The sequence below is a fragment of the Rattus norvegicus genome, chromosome 18, assembly GCF_036323735.1.
Source record: "Rattus norvegicus strain BN/NHsdMcwi chromosome 18, GRCr8, whole genome shotgun sequence".
Classification (NCBI taxonomy): Eukaryota; Metazoa; Chordata; class Mammalia; order Rodentia; family Muridae; genus Rattus; species Rattus norvegicus.
Window position 1 is genome coordinate 63,521,272 of NC_086036.1, and position 14,523 is coordinate 63,535,794.

The 14,523-nt window shown below is 40.4% G+C and overlaps 1 protein-coding gene across 3 annotated transcripts in view; it reads right to left on the reverse strand.

Annotated features, from left to right (window-relative positions):
- Ptpn2 (protein tyrosine phosphatase, non-receptor type 2) overlaps nt 1–14,523 on the reverse strand; it is a 65,682-nt gene that overhangs the window by 22,382 nt on the left and 28,777 nt on the right. For all 3 annotated transcript variants that reach the window (NM_053990.3, NM_001414231.1, XM_008772081.4), the window contains exons 3-4: nt 9,401–9,501; nt 2,383–2,481 (exon numbers count right to left, since the gene is read on the reverse strand). In NM_053990.3, coding sequence (NP_446442.1) covers nt 2,383–2,481; nt 9,401–9,501 — 200 coding nt within the window. The remainder of the gene's footprint in view (nt 1–2,382; nt 2,482–9,400; nt 9,502–14,523) is intronic.

The following is a 14,523-nucleotide window of genomic DNA, read 5'->3' on the forward strand; positions in this document are numbered from 1 at the left end:
TAGAAAATGGAAAGACTTTCTCTGCTCACAGGCTATATGGCTTAGCTGGGAAAATTCCTGCTTAGCAGGCATGAAGGCTGAGGTCCAGTCCCCAGTACTGACAAACAGAAAGAAGGAAGGAAAAGTATGTAGGCTAGTTAATATTGTAAAAAAGGCCAGACTATCCAAAGCAATGTACAGATTCAGTGCAATCACCATCAAAATTGCAATGCTATTTAAAAGTATATTTTAGAAAAATCTTAAAGCGCTTAGCCTGGCTGTGGTGGTACACACCTTTGATCCTAGTACTGCTCTTACAAAAATTCTAAAGGCCTGGGAGAAGGGCAATCCAAGTCTGAGAAAACAAAACAAACAAACATAAGGGCTAGAGCTATCACCATACATGGTATACTAGAGCCATAATAACAAAGGCAGCATGGCACACAAATCCATCCAATAGAAGGAGAACCCAGAAGAAGCCGCGGCAGCTTCACCCAGGTGCTTTCTGATGCAGCTGTCACTGGGGTGGGTGGGGTGGGGCAGATAAAAGCAGATCCTGAGGGTTCAGACAGTCCAGTCAAAACAGTTGGTCTCAAAAAATAGAGTAGAAAGCAGTGAAGAATTAACTCTGCTCCCCTACACACACACACACACACACACACACACACACACACACACACACACACACACACGGCAATGACTTTAACAGGACTCTACTCACTTAAGAAAATAATGCAAACAGATGACAGTAGAAACCTCATAAGATTAAGAAGTTTCTGCACAGAAAAGCAAGTAGTTAAGTGAACAGACCCTGCCAAATAGGATAAAATATTTGTTACCTGATTTTTCTGACAGACAACTAATAGCTAGAGTATATAAAGAACTCAAAAAACTAAACAAAAAGACAAACAACCCAATCAATAAATGGGCTAATGAAATAAACAGACAAGATGAGACATAAATGGCATTTATACTTAAGTGTTCAATCTAACTGGCTACTAGAGAAATGCAAACTTAAACTACATAGATAATCCAATCTCCCTCTAGTCAGGATGACAGTAGAAAAGACCTGATGGACAGAGCCATAAACGCCTTTAACTCCATCACTCAGGAGGCAGAAGAAGGTAGATCTCTAAGGCCAGCCTGGCCTACTAAGGAGTTCCAGGACAGCCAGGGCTACACAAAATAAAGGAAACCACAACAGTAACACCACTACGAACAAAAACCAAACCAAACCCCAAAACCTCTGCTGGTAAGGATGTGAGCAAAGGGGAGTTGTTACATGCTGTTGATTGAAAAGTAACTAGTCCACGGCTATGGGAATCAGTATGAGGGTTCCACACAAAACTGAAAGTAGACCCAGCAACATGACCCAGCTGTATCGCATCTGTGGACCTGACCACAGAACTCTAAGGTCAATGTAGGCCTATCACAGAGAGACCTACGTTTTATTAACATTTACAAAGGCACTATTCACAAAAGCTAAATTAAAAAATCAATTCAGGTGCCTAACAGCAGAAAAATGAATAAAGAAAATGTATATTTACAGAATGAAAACTTTTAACCAAAACCAACAAAGTTATGTCCTTTGCAGAACTATAGATCCAACTAAGATAATGCACCAAGTGAACTATGATGATCTCAGAAAGAAAAATACCGGGCTTTCTCTAACGTATCTATCTACACAAAATGAAAGTGGAAGTGGAACTATCAAGGAGTACAAAAGAGCCAAAGGAAGAAAGTGGGAGAAGGGGGCTGAGGAAGCAGGGCAGAGAACACACCCAACACATCTCTATGATACAGAAAGGTGCTTATGTAGCAGAATGAGACATTTACTACTACGAATCTATAAAATCCATTTTAAAACACTGTAGGGCTGGAGAGATGGCTCAGCGGTTGAGAGCACCCGACTGCTCTTCCAGAGGTCATGAGTTCAATTCCCAGCAACCACATGGTGGCTCACAACCATCTGTAAAGAGATCTGATGCCCCCTTCTGGTGTATCTGAAGACAGCTACAGTGTACTTATATATATAATAAATAAAATAAATCTTTAAAAAAAAAAAAAAAAAAACACTGTAAAGAAATGAAAGGATGGAAAAGCATCTATTGGTCCTGGTCAGAAATATCCTGGCCACCACAAGTCCAAAATAGTAAGTGAGCGTCCACCAAATACAAAATGTGCACGATGACAACCCCATGCGACACACCAGACCATCAGTGTTAAATATTACTCACCAGCCAGGCGTGTGGAGCAAGCCTTTCATCCCAGCACTCAGGGGGCAGAGGTCAGGATCTCTGTGAGGTTGAAGCCAGCCTGGTCTACACAGTCAGGACAGCTAGGGCTGGTTATACTGAAAAACCCTGTCTCAAAAAAAAAACAAAACAACAACAAAATACTCACCGATTCTTTCTCTACAGTTCGGTTTAGCATGACAACTGCTCTGGTCTTTTGCTGCCACACCATGAGCCAGAAATGGCAGCACGTGTTAGGAAGTGGGCCCTGTAAGGACAGAAGAGCACATCAGGGATGGAGCTGGAGAAGGACAAGGCTTTGAGGATGCTACTGGAATGCACTATTATAGTCAGTGGGTTAGGTCCTGATAGTAAATCAACATTTCAAATGCACTGAAATTCTAAATACAGTGTGCATTCAGTAATAGTTACCTCTGTGTAAAGACATTTTATTTACTTAGGCAGGAAAAGCAGCATATGGGAATACCTGGTATCTTTCAGCGTTAAGAGTTGGATAACTAGGTTCAAATACCAACTATAAAATACAGGTAAGACTTTGTCCCAAACAGAGCTAGCCTAGTTCACTATTTCTGATACTGTCTTATTCATATGGCCTTGCCGCCATTACCATAGGTGCCTACAGTACAGCACCTCCTGGCTGCTCACTTTCTAGCTACAAAGGCTATTAAGAAAAAGGAAATCTGTCTCTTTCCGTTTGCATAACAGACAGGTGATATGTCACAAAGATCATCAGGAGACCTGTGAAATAGGGAAGTGTGTCATCAATGCCCAACCAACAAGCCCAAGTCAACACAAAAGAACTTGCAGAGAAAAATAACCATGAAAGTACCTACAAATCAGTTTGTCATGCCTAGGATCACTTGGCAGAGCTAAAAGTGAGTAATAGTTCATATTACAAAACGCAATGGAGAAGGAAAAATCAAATATATACTTCCAATTACTTTTACATTTGGTAGTTAGGAACACTAATGATAGGGTTAAAAAAAAAAAGATGAGATGAAAAAGCATGTACAAACTGTGACTTCCTTTCCTCCTTTGTGTAGGGCTGGAGACAGAACCCTGGGCCTCAAACACGCTAGGCAGATGCTCTACCACTGAGCTTTATAAAACCGACCTCCTCCTTACTAACTCTGAGTGAAGGCTGAAACAGAACCAAGTTCCACTGTTCCTAAAGTAACTGCAGCATGTAACCAACTCCCAGAGCATGCAGCAGACTTCAGTGTCAGGAGCGGGAAGAACGGAGCTGTACTAACAACCCAACTGACACTGAAATCATCTTTAGGGCAGATGTAGTTTTGGTATACAGTCAATACTTAAATACTGCTCAAAATATATTGCTTAAATAAATAAGCTCTAAGGTTAACCTGTTTTTAAAAAAAAAGACTAGTAATGTGGGATATGACAACCTTACATTAGAGGATACTATTCTCTCCATCCAGTGTACATTATCTACTTACAATATAAAATACACAGTTGAAAGGTGAAAAAACAAACCACATCCTCCCTTCCAAAACGAACAAGAGAAAATCCCCAGTAAAATAAATGCCTTTTTCTTTCATCTTAAAGAAAAAAACCATGCCCCCCCCCCCCCGGAGAGATGGCTTGAAAAACAGAAGCAACAAAAATCACTGATCCAATAATTACTATTTCTTTAAAAAAAAATTTATGTATTTATTTATTTATTATAAGTACACTGTAGCTGTCTTTAGACACACCAGACAAGATCTCATTACAGATGGTTGTGAGCACCATGTGGTTGCTGGGATTTGAACTCAGGACCTCTGGAAGACCAGTCAGTGCTCTTAACCACTGAGCCACCTCTCTAGCCCTACTATTTCTAATAAAAGCGGCAACAACAACAACAAAAAAAAAAGGCACAATAAATAATTGAGTTGTTAGGTACTATATGAGTGCACTGGATAGTTTTATATTAACTTAACACAAACTAAAGTCATCTGAGAGAAGAGAACCTCAATCAAAAAAATGACTCCATAAGATTGGGCTGTAGGCAAGTCTGTAGGGTATTTTCTTACTTAGTGATTGACTGGGGAGGGCCCAGCCCACTGTGGGTGGTGCCATCCCTGGGCTGGTGGTCCTGGATTCTATAAGAAAGCAGACTACATAAACCATGAGGAGCAGCCAGTAAGCAGCACCCCAACATGGCCTCTGTATCAACTCCTGCCTCACATGAGTTCCGAGCTCTCATTATTTTTGATAATGAACTGTTATATGGAAGTGTGAGTGAAAACAAGCCCTCTCCTCCCCAAATAACTTCTGGCGTGGTGTTTCATCACCATAGTAACCTTAATTAAGCAATGAGCTTTCATGAAACACCACTTTCTAGGTGACAGATGGACAGACAGAACAGATAGTACGAATATAAATGCTTGGGGAGATAAATCATTTATACAAGGCCGTGCAACACCTATAAGAAAACAGAGAAGGAGCAGGTGTGGTGGTGCCTTTAATCTTAGTATTATTAGTCCAAGGCTTCTCAGGCCTACACGATGAAACCTGTTTTTTTTAAAAAAACCAAGAACACAGTAGAGAAGGAACTGTAGCTTCAAATTTTGGCTTCATCTTACCCACTGTTATGACTGTATGACTTAATTACATTCTTCCTCTGAAACATAAGATAGTAATAACATTTAACAGAGAGGCTGTTAAAAGGTTAAATTATACAAAACATGCAAAGTAGGGAGATGTTACAAAGCTGCCTTTTATTATGTTTATTTCTTTTGTGTGTGTACTAGGGAGTGTGCATGTGGATGTGTGTGCTACACGTTAGAGAGTGCAGCAAGTCAGAGAACAACTTGGAAGAATTGGTTCACTATACCGCATGGGTTCCAGGGACTAAATTCAGGTCGTCAGGCTTGGCAAAAAGCACCTTTACTTGCTGACTCATCTTGCCAGCCCACAAAACAGTTAACTCTTTTTAAAAGAATGTGAATGTTCATAGTAGTAGGGTGTTTGTCTACATAATTACTGTGAAATAGGCCCCCATGAATTGAGACTGGCCTTAAACTTCTGCTCCTTCTCTGCCTGGGATTACAAGCATGTATTACCGATTACCAGGTATGGTTTTTTTGTTTTGTTTTGCTAAAGAAACCTGTTTTATTTAAGCAGTGGCTGCCAAAGTAGTTCTCAGTCTTTGGATGAACAAAGGGTAGTTTTAGTGTTATCAGCGGGATTTTTGCAGATTCTGTTAGAGCAGAGCGCACTTTAGGTTACAGAAGTTGCGAGCTAAGGTCTCAGGCAGGGGACACACTTCAGACCTAACAGACCTCACCTCCATGTGTGTGAGGTTCCTTAGATTCTACCCTACCAAAAGCAAACACAGTAACAAAACATGGTCCCCAACATTGAAGTGGAGAATTGGGGACAGCTAAGAGAATCATAAGAAAGACCTGCCTTAGGGACTAAGAAAAAGAATGAAGCAGTGATACAGAGGGAAATGGCAGAAGGAAGAGCTGTATTAGGAGTAAGCAGCCATCTGTCCTGGTCTAGCTGTAAGATGTTCCCCCCTTGGGCTCAAGTGTTACAGGCCTGACGTAATCTGATGGATGCTTGGGAGGGCTCTGGCCTAATCAAAGCTTAATCTGTTCATAGGTTAGTGTGCCAGCACTAGGAGGCAGTGACTAGCATGAGGAAGCAGGTCACTAGGGAATGCCCTTGTCACATAGCTCTTTTTCTGTGTCTTGGCTGCTACAATATGATGCCTCACCTTAGCCTTAAAGCTGATCTCAAACTAAATCTCTGGAAATTAGAGGCCAAAATAAATGAATTTTCCTCTTCAATTTCCCTTCAGGTATTTGTCACAGCAATGAGAGCCTAACTTAAAAACATGCTTTTTTGGGGTTGGGGATTTAGCTCAGTGGTAGAGTGCTTGCCTAGGAAGCGCAAAGCCCTGGGTTCAGTCCCCAGCTCCGGAAAAAAAGAACAAAAAAAAAAAAAAATGCTTTTCCACACTCTCATGCTCATTCTCAGTAGAAAGTACTTTTTTAGCTCTGAATATTGATCTTTTTAAAAAAAATCCTAAATGATTACAACTATATATAAGATAAACGTCACTCACTATATAACAGCAAATTAAAGTTTACACTCCCTATCCCCATTAAAGATTGCTACTAAAAGGTATGTGTATGATTAATTCATTCAACCCACGTCAACCCTTTCATGTGGATTCTCAGGTCAGTTTCTCAAACACATTATAACCACTGAGTATTATATACTTTATTTAGTTGTTTATTTTCAATTCACTTCATGAAGAAAAACATACTGGGTCCAAGTTAAAGAGACTTCAAGGGATTCAAATTATAAACAATGAGGCTATTAAACTTGTGACCATAGACGGAGGAACACGAGTCCAGGAACTTTCAGCTTATTATTCTTAGCCAGCCCAGACACCCAGCAAAGAACTAGAACTGTCTGTCCTCACACTAGCCTCAGTGCAGCTGAGTTACTTCTCCATCTTCTGGATGTTTAGCTACAGTACCAGTGCGGGCAAACCTGTTTCATAAGCTGCACCTACTGGCATGAACACTAGCAATCCCACAGTGGCAGGCAGGGTACGGTTATTCCTGCGAGTTCTGTGGCACCTCAAGGGGGTGCCAGCAGGAAGCAACTCATCACTCTTCTGTGGATGAGCAAAGGAGTAAGGAGGACTCCTAAATACTCCCCACTCCTAGGTGTAAACTGTGACCTTAGGAGAAGGAAGGTTGGGAGGCAGGGGCAGGACAAGATCTGAGGGTGGGATGAGAGGAGACCTGAGGGAAGGCTGCTGCATCCTCCATGGAGGCTTGCTCAGTGCCTGGACCCACTCTAAAATCTATGCTACAGATGAACATAGCATCTTTTCAAATGTGTATTCTCGAGGTTTCTTTTGTTCTATGAATTGTGAATTAATATCCTTAACAACGTTTACACAAGACTGTTTCTCCTTCCTTTTAGTCATAGGGAACTTCAAGTGAAACCTTCTATTTCTCTAGCAGAGAAAATTGCAATAGCTCACAGGTACATTAGTCTGAACTTTAAAAAAAATTACTTCACACTTTTCTCTGTCTTTCAAACAGCAGATTACATTAATCTCTTGGCTTTTTAAAACCTCAAACATGGTGCTACAACAGTTAAGGACAATTGCTTCTCTTCCAGAGGACCAGAGTTCAGTTGTAAAACTCACAACAACCTATGATCCCAGTTCTAAGGGCCACTTCTTTTGGCCTCCATGGACACCCTGTGCACATGTACATATATACATATACACAGAGACACATAATAATAAAATACAATTTAAAACTCTCAGATATTATAGGTTATACCTCTGGACATTTTTTGACTGGGAAAAATGACAGTGCTTGTTGCCGTCTAAGCTCTGATGATCTCAGACTGAAACACAGCTCGTGCACTGTGAAGGCCGGCATGAGGAGCCGCTGCGGAAGGTTAGAAAAGGCAGGCGCGCAGCAGTGTGCAGATGTCTAGGCTCTGCAGACGGTCAGACCCTATCCTCAGCCTACATGGCTGTACTCTCTCAAAGTAATATTCACAGAACAGAGAAGGATAGAAAAGAGCATTCGGGGCCTCCCTAGTTCTTCATCACAAGTTAGGGGAAGAGATACCCCAAGCCATTTCAAAAGAATTTCCTCCATTGAAAACAACCCTGAGATTTCACCTCACACCAGTCATAATGGCTAAGATCAAAACTCAGGTGACAGCAGATGCTGGCGAGGATGTAGAGAAAAGGGAACACTCCTCCATTGTTGGTGGGATTGCAAGATGGTACAACCACTCTTGGAAATCAGTCTGGAAGTTCCTCAGAAAATTGGACATTGAACTACTTGAGGATCCAGCTATACCTCTCCTAGGCATATACCAGGATGCTCCAACATATAATAAAGACAGATGCTCCACTATGTTCATAACAGCTTTATTTATTTATTTCTAGAAGCTGGAAAGAACCCAGATGTCCCTCAACTGAAGAATGAATACACAAAATGTACATTTACACAATGGAGTACTACTCAGCTATTAAAAACAATGATTTCATGAAATTCATAGGCAAATGGATAGAAATAGAAAATATCATCCTGAGTGAGGTAACCCAAACACAAAAAACACACATAGTATGCACTCACTGATAAGTGGGTATTAGCCCCAAAGCTCGGATTACCCAAGATACAATCCACAGACCATATGAAGCTAAAGAAGAAGGATGACCAAAGTGCAGATGCTTCAGTCCTTCTTAGCAGGGGGAACAAGGGGTTGGGGATTTAGCTCAGTGGTAGAGCGCTTGCCTAGGAAGCGCAAGGCCCTGGGTTCGGTCCCCAGCTCCGAAAAAAAGAACCAAAAAAAGGGGGGGGGACAAAAATATTCACAGAAAGAAATACAGAGACAAAGAGTGGAGCAGAGACTGAAGAAAAGGCCATCCAGAGACTGCCCCACCTAGGGATCCATCCCATATACAGCCACCAAACCCAGACAATATTCAGATGCCAAGAAGTGCAAGTTGACAGGAGCCTGATATAGTTGTCTCCTGAGAGGCTCTGCAAGAGCATGACAAATATAGAGGCGGATGCTCACAGCCAACCATTGAACTGAGAATGGGCTCCCCATTAGAGGAGTTAGAGAAAGAATTGAAGAAGCTGAAGGGGTTTATAACCCCATTAATACAATACCAATCAACCAAATCTCCCAGGGACTAAACCAAAGAGTACACATGGACAGACCCAGGTCTCCAGCTGCATATGTAGCAGAGAGGGTGGCCTTGCTGGGCATCGATGGAAGGAGAAGCCCTTGGTTCTGCCAAGGCTCAATGCCCCAGAATAGGGGAATGTCAGGGAAGGGGTGGGTGGTTGGTTGGGGGAACACCCTCATGGAAGCAGGGGGATGGAGGAAAGGGAGTTTATGGACATGAAACCGGGAAAGGGGATAACATTTGAAATGTAAATGTAAAAAATCCAATAAAAAAGAAATAGTAACATTAGAAACAATTTTACTTTTCATCAATATATTCAGAGTCTAGAAGCTATGACATTTACAACTGATTTCAGAATCAGAAAACTAAAAGATAGCATGTAATTTGCAAATTTCAAAATACACTTTTAGATATGTTTCAAGCACAGCAGGCAAACTCCACTTTCCAGGCATCTGCTCAGCACCACAGTACTTGCCTGTGTTAAGATGTAACTTCTTTGTGCCTCTTCTATGTCAACTAAGCTGGCATTAATATAATCATTTTCAGCACTCTGCAGTTTAACACGACTGTGATCATCTGAAAGTAGAGAATGATAAATCGTAACTGTCATTTCAACCTCTCCATTACTTTTTATTTGATGCTAATATTCTAAGGTAATTAGAACTGACAGAAGAAATAAAACAAATTAACACCAAAGGAGAACTGACACATATCCTTAGTTATCGATTTCTTTTTTTTTAAATAAGGAAGTGAGAATATAACCTTGTTACTGGGTGTTGGAAAGAAGTGCTACTGTTTGCACTCCATCATCTACGGTAACATGAAAAACTGTCCAGCATGTGCCGTCAAGTGACGAAGACACTTACCTTCCTGGAAGCGAAAGTCATCTCAATCCTCAGTGCCTAGGAACTGAGATCTATGTGCAAAACCGTAACTGGGCTCAAACTGAGAACAGACCCTTCATTTCTTGGTAGCATGAATACAATTGTATTTAAATAATTCTTAACAAAGAAAAGTTAAAGTAACTGGATCATCCAAACTGTATTCTTTATAAGAGTACTGGAAACACTTTATTACTTAAGACTACTAACAGGTTAGACACATTTCAATATTTTAAAAATAAAATTTTCAGATTTAGAATTATTCTAATTTCAATGTCTAAAATGCAACACTTAGGGGTTGGGGATTTAGCTCAGTGGTAGAGCGCTCCAGAAAACAAAAACAAACAAACAAAAAAACAAAAAAACAAAAAAACCCCAACACTTGACCTTGTATCATTTAGATGAGGGAGGAAGAAAAACTGAGGAGCATGTAAGCACTATCATGTAAGCAGTTACTCTAACTTAAATTTAGAATCTTAAACATAAAAACAACACAAGCATAAACTAAGTTACAAACTGAATGTATGATGTTTAACTTCAGAGAATATATTCTGTGATAAACTACTCCCCTCAAAGAAATCTGCCCTGAATATTACTCTCTTTCCACTGTCTCTTGGCTTTTTCTTCTTTAAGCTAGGGTCTCATGTAGCCCAGGCTGGCCCTCAATCAACTGGATATGCAGCAAAGAATGATCTTAAAATCCTAATCCTTTACGAATACCTCTCACAGCTTGGCTACCCCTATTTCTATCCTCCTTTTTTTTTTCTTTCTCCTCCATCCCACACCTTTTTGTGGTAGACCAGGCTAGCCTCAAACTCATAGATCTACCTGACTCTGCCTCCTGGAATGCTGGGATTAAAGGCAGGTGTTACTTTACCTAGCTGTCAGGCTATCATTTTTTTTTTTTTTTTTGGTTCTTTTTTTTCCAGAGCTGGGGACCGAACCCAGGGCCTTGCGCTTCCTAGGCAAGCGCTCTACCACAGAGCTAAATCCCCAACCCCTCAGGCTATCATTTTTAAACCAAAATCCATAAAAACGACTGTAACAAAACAAAACCCCAAACTGTCTAAACTATTTAAGATAGTTTGAAGGTACTCGGCCCCTCCTAGATCTATAGGGAGTGGCCCTAGTAGAAGGATGTAGTAGGTGTGGCCTTGTTGGAGGAAGGGACACACAGTCTCATTCTGCTTGGGCTAAACCTCTGAACTGTAAGTCAGCCCTAATTAAATATTTCCATCACAAGAGTTGCCATAGTCAGGCTGGACAGATGGCTCAGAGGTTAAGAGTGCTGACTGCTCTCCCAGAGGTCCTGAGTTCAATTCCCAGCAACCACATGGCGGCTCACAACCATCTGTAATGGGATCTGATGCCCTCTTCTGCTGTGTTGAAGACACAACAGTGTACTCACATAAAATGAAAAAAGAAAAGAGGCCAACTAGAAAAGAGTTGCCATAGCCATGGTGTCTCTTCACAGCAGTAAGACCCAAAGACACTATTTCTTCATACTATAACTGTTAAATGGCTTTAGTTTCCAAATGAATATATCTCAGATGTTCCTATTAGAATGAACAAATGACCTCTGTAAATATTATATGTCACTTGCCAACAATCTTGCTATAGTAAATAGTAATACGATCTTGCTATAGTAAATCACATACACTAGTCTTCAGGGAAAGATGACGTCAGTAAGCACTTTTTTTTTTCTTTTTTTTTCTTTTTTTCTGGAGCTGGGGACTGAACCCCGGGCCTTGCACTTGCTAGGCAAGCGCTCTACTGCTGAGCTAAATCCCCAACCCCCAGTAAGCACTTTTTAAAAACTTTTTTGTTGTTGTTGTTCTGTTAACAGTTTAATCATCTTATAATTGATACACTGTACAAGATACTGGACAGCTTCCTACTTAACAAAATAAAGACCATTATGTCTCCTGGATAACATGCTAACAGAAGAATGCAAGCTCTCAGAGAAAGCAATACAACCACCAAAATGTAGATCCCTCTACAGTATCCTGCAAAGGGGTGCATTCCCTCATGCTGCAACCACAGAAGAATACAAACCCAAAGTCACACGCACACGCACGCACAGGCACAGGCACACGCACAGGCACACTGTGCTAGGAATTCAGTTCGTCTGCATAATGTTTTCCCAGACCAAGGCACGGTGTAGAAGCTAGAACTACAAAAAAGCTTAGCAGCTTAAGTGTGTTCCCTGTTCCTGGAATTCAGATATTTCCTTTCAGTCTTTAACCTAAAACTTTACAGTAATCACACCCAATGACTAGAAGCACAGCAGGCACTGGATACTATGTGAAAGTCGCCCAAGGTCCAATGCAACTACAGGGCTTTGTTTCACTGTCTAATAATAATTTATCCAATCAGCACAGGAAAACTATATTCTCTAGGGTTTAAAAAACAAGTTTTAAATTGTTGTTAGCAGATGAAAATAGAAAATAGTAATCCTTATAAAATGTAATAGCTTTTTAGAATTAAGCACAGCTGATGACTGAATCTGTATTTTCTCATCAGGAAACCAACCTCTCAGATCCACAGCTCTATGGGTTGGGGATTTAGCTCAGTGGTAGAGCGCTTGCCTAGTAAGCGCAAGGCCCTGGGTTCGGTCCCCAGCTCCGAAAAAAAAGAAAAAAGAAAAAAAGAAAAGAAAAGAAAACAACGGTGAGAGCAGACCATGTGGCACACCTTTAACTTCAGCTCTCCAGAGGCAGACACAGACCATCTTTTTGCATGGTCTTTATGCATGCATGCATGCATGCATGCATACATACATACATACATACACACACACACATACATGTAGACACATTAACTTTTTTATTCAAAAGAATAAAAGAAAAGTTCTAAAAAGAAAACAGAGAGCTCTGGGTGTTAACTAAAATACACCACCTTGAAATATCTAACAAAGAACACACATACATGCATTTCAGGAAGTGAAACTGCCATCAAAACCTTGAGAAACTGTGACTTTACAATTTCCAAACAACAAAGACAAAGGACCCTGCCTTTTCACTTACCAGGAATCGCTTACACATGCTCAGTCTGAATAAACATGCAGGTTCCCCGACAACCTGGGGGTTAACTGCTTCTTTTCCCTGACCCAGTAGTGTTAGCCAGTTCCAAATCTGTGAACTGTTTTAATATTTAATTTAAATTTAAATCTTTAAAAAATATTAAAACAGTTTACAGATTTGGGACCGGCTAACACTAAAGATTTATTTTTTCATTACATGTATGTATGTGGGGGTGTGAATCATGTATGAGTATGTGGGTGCTTTTAAAGGCCAAAAGAGGGCTTCAGATTCCTGGAACTAAAGTATCTGGAGCTTTAATCTGCCAGATGCAGGGAACTTGAGACCTTTTAAAAGGGCACCAAGAGCCCTTACCTGCTCTTTGGCGTCCTGAATTGTTTATTTCTAACACGGAAACATTTGACTTCACAGTTAGAAAAAAAAAAAAAAAATCACATGCTTTCTCCTCTTCCGTTTTTTTTCTCCAGACTCTCTAAAGTGAGATCACCAAAATGGCACATGAGTTGGGAAGTCCACAGTCTTGCTCAACATTCTATGGCTACAGTTCATGCACACATCTCTGCCCCTGTCTCTGTCTCTCTGCCCCTTGCCCACCCATCTTTTAAACAATAGAGGAAAGAGAAGGAACCACACTTCGCAGGCTCTCACACGTCTCCACTGAGAACAGTACCAGCAGCAGCACCGTGAGGAAGGAACACGTTTTATTATTCTGTAGGATATTATTTGTTCTTAACTGTTATCACTGACTGAATTAGTGAATCATAAAATTCAATATCTAACAGTACTGTAACTTAAAAATTGGATAAAAATGAAGCCCACCCATTTCTGATGAAGTCTCTTTGCCTCCTACCCTCAGTATCTTCTGAGAAATTATTTCAGCTCTCAAGAAATGACTCGCTCAGCCTGTGGCTGACGTACACAGAAACTTCCTCTTTTGGCATTCACAACCAACTGAAAAAGAACTCTGTAGTGTTCACCCAATTCATCACTATCCAAATGCCTCTGCTGCTGGAGAGTGTCACATGTCAAATAGAGGGGAAGTTCATGTTCATCATGGCAGAAACCCATTACAAACTCACAAGCTGAGCAAAGTCAGGACAATTCTACTGATACAGTATTATTAGTTATTTTTTCTCCTTACATTTTCCTAATCTCTACTTGGGGTACTTCCCTAATAAGAACTCAGCACATCTTATAGTTATGTCAACACTATTCAACTTGAAAAACTGATATAAAATATAATTTTTTTCATAAACTGAGCAAGGAGTCTTATGAAAAGACAGAGCTAAATCTAAGTACCATAACCACTATCATTTTAATAGAGACGAAATATAAATCTAGCACGGAAGTCTGAACATTTCAACTGTTTACTTATAAAAAAAACCAACACACTTATAAATCGCTTCTCACTGACCATACAACCGATTTGAACTACCAAAATGCACTGTTAGTGATTATGACATGCCAGACACTGTCACATCTTACTAGGCTGTCACCACCTCAATCCTCATAACTTTATAAAGTAGATGGTACACTATCATGTCCATTTTGCTGATATTGGGAAGTAATGTCATCATTCTTTTCAGACTAGAGGGATTTGAACTAAAGGATTTCAATCACACAAAACAGTTCGCTGCTACAGACAGCAATTGGACAATTCCAATCATTTGTGTGAT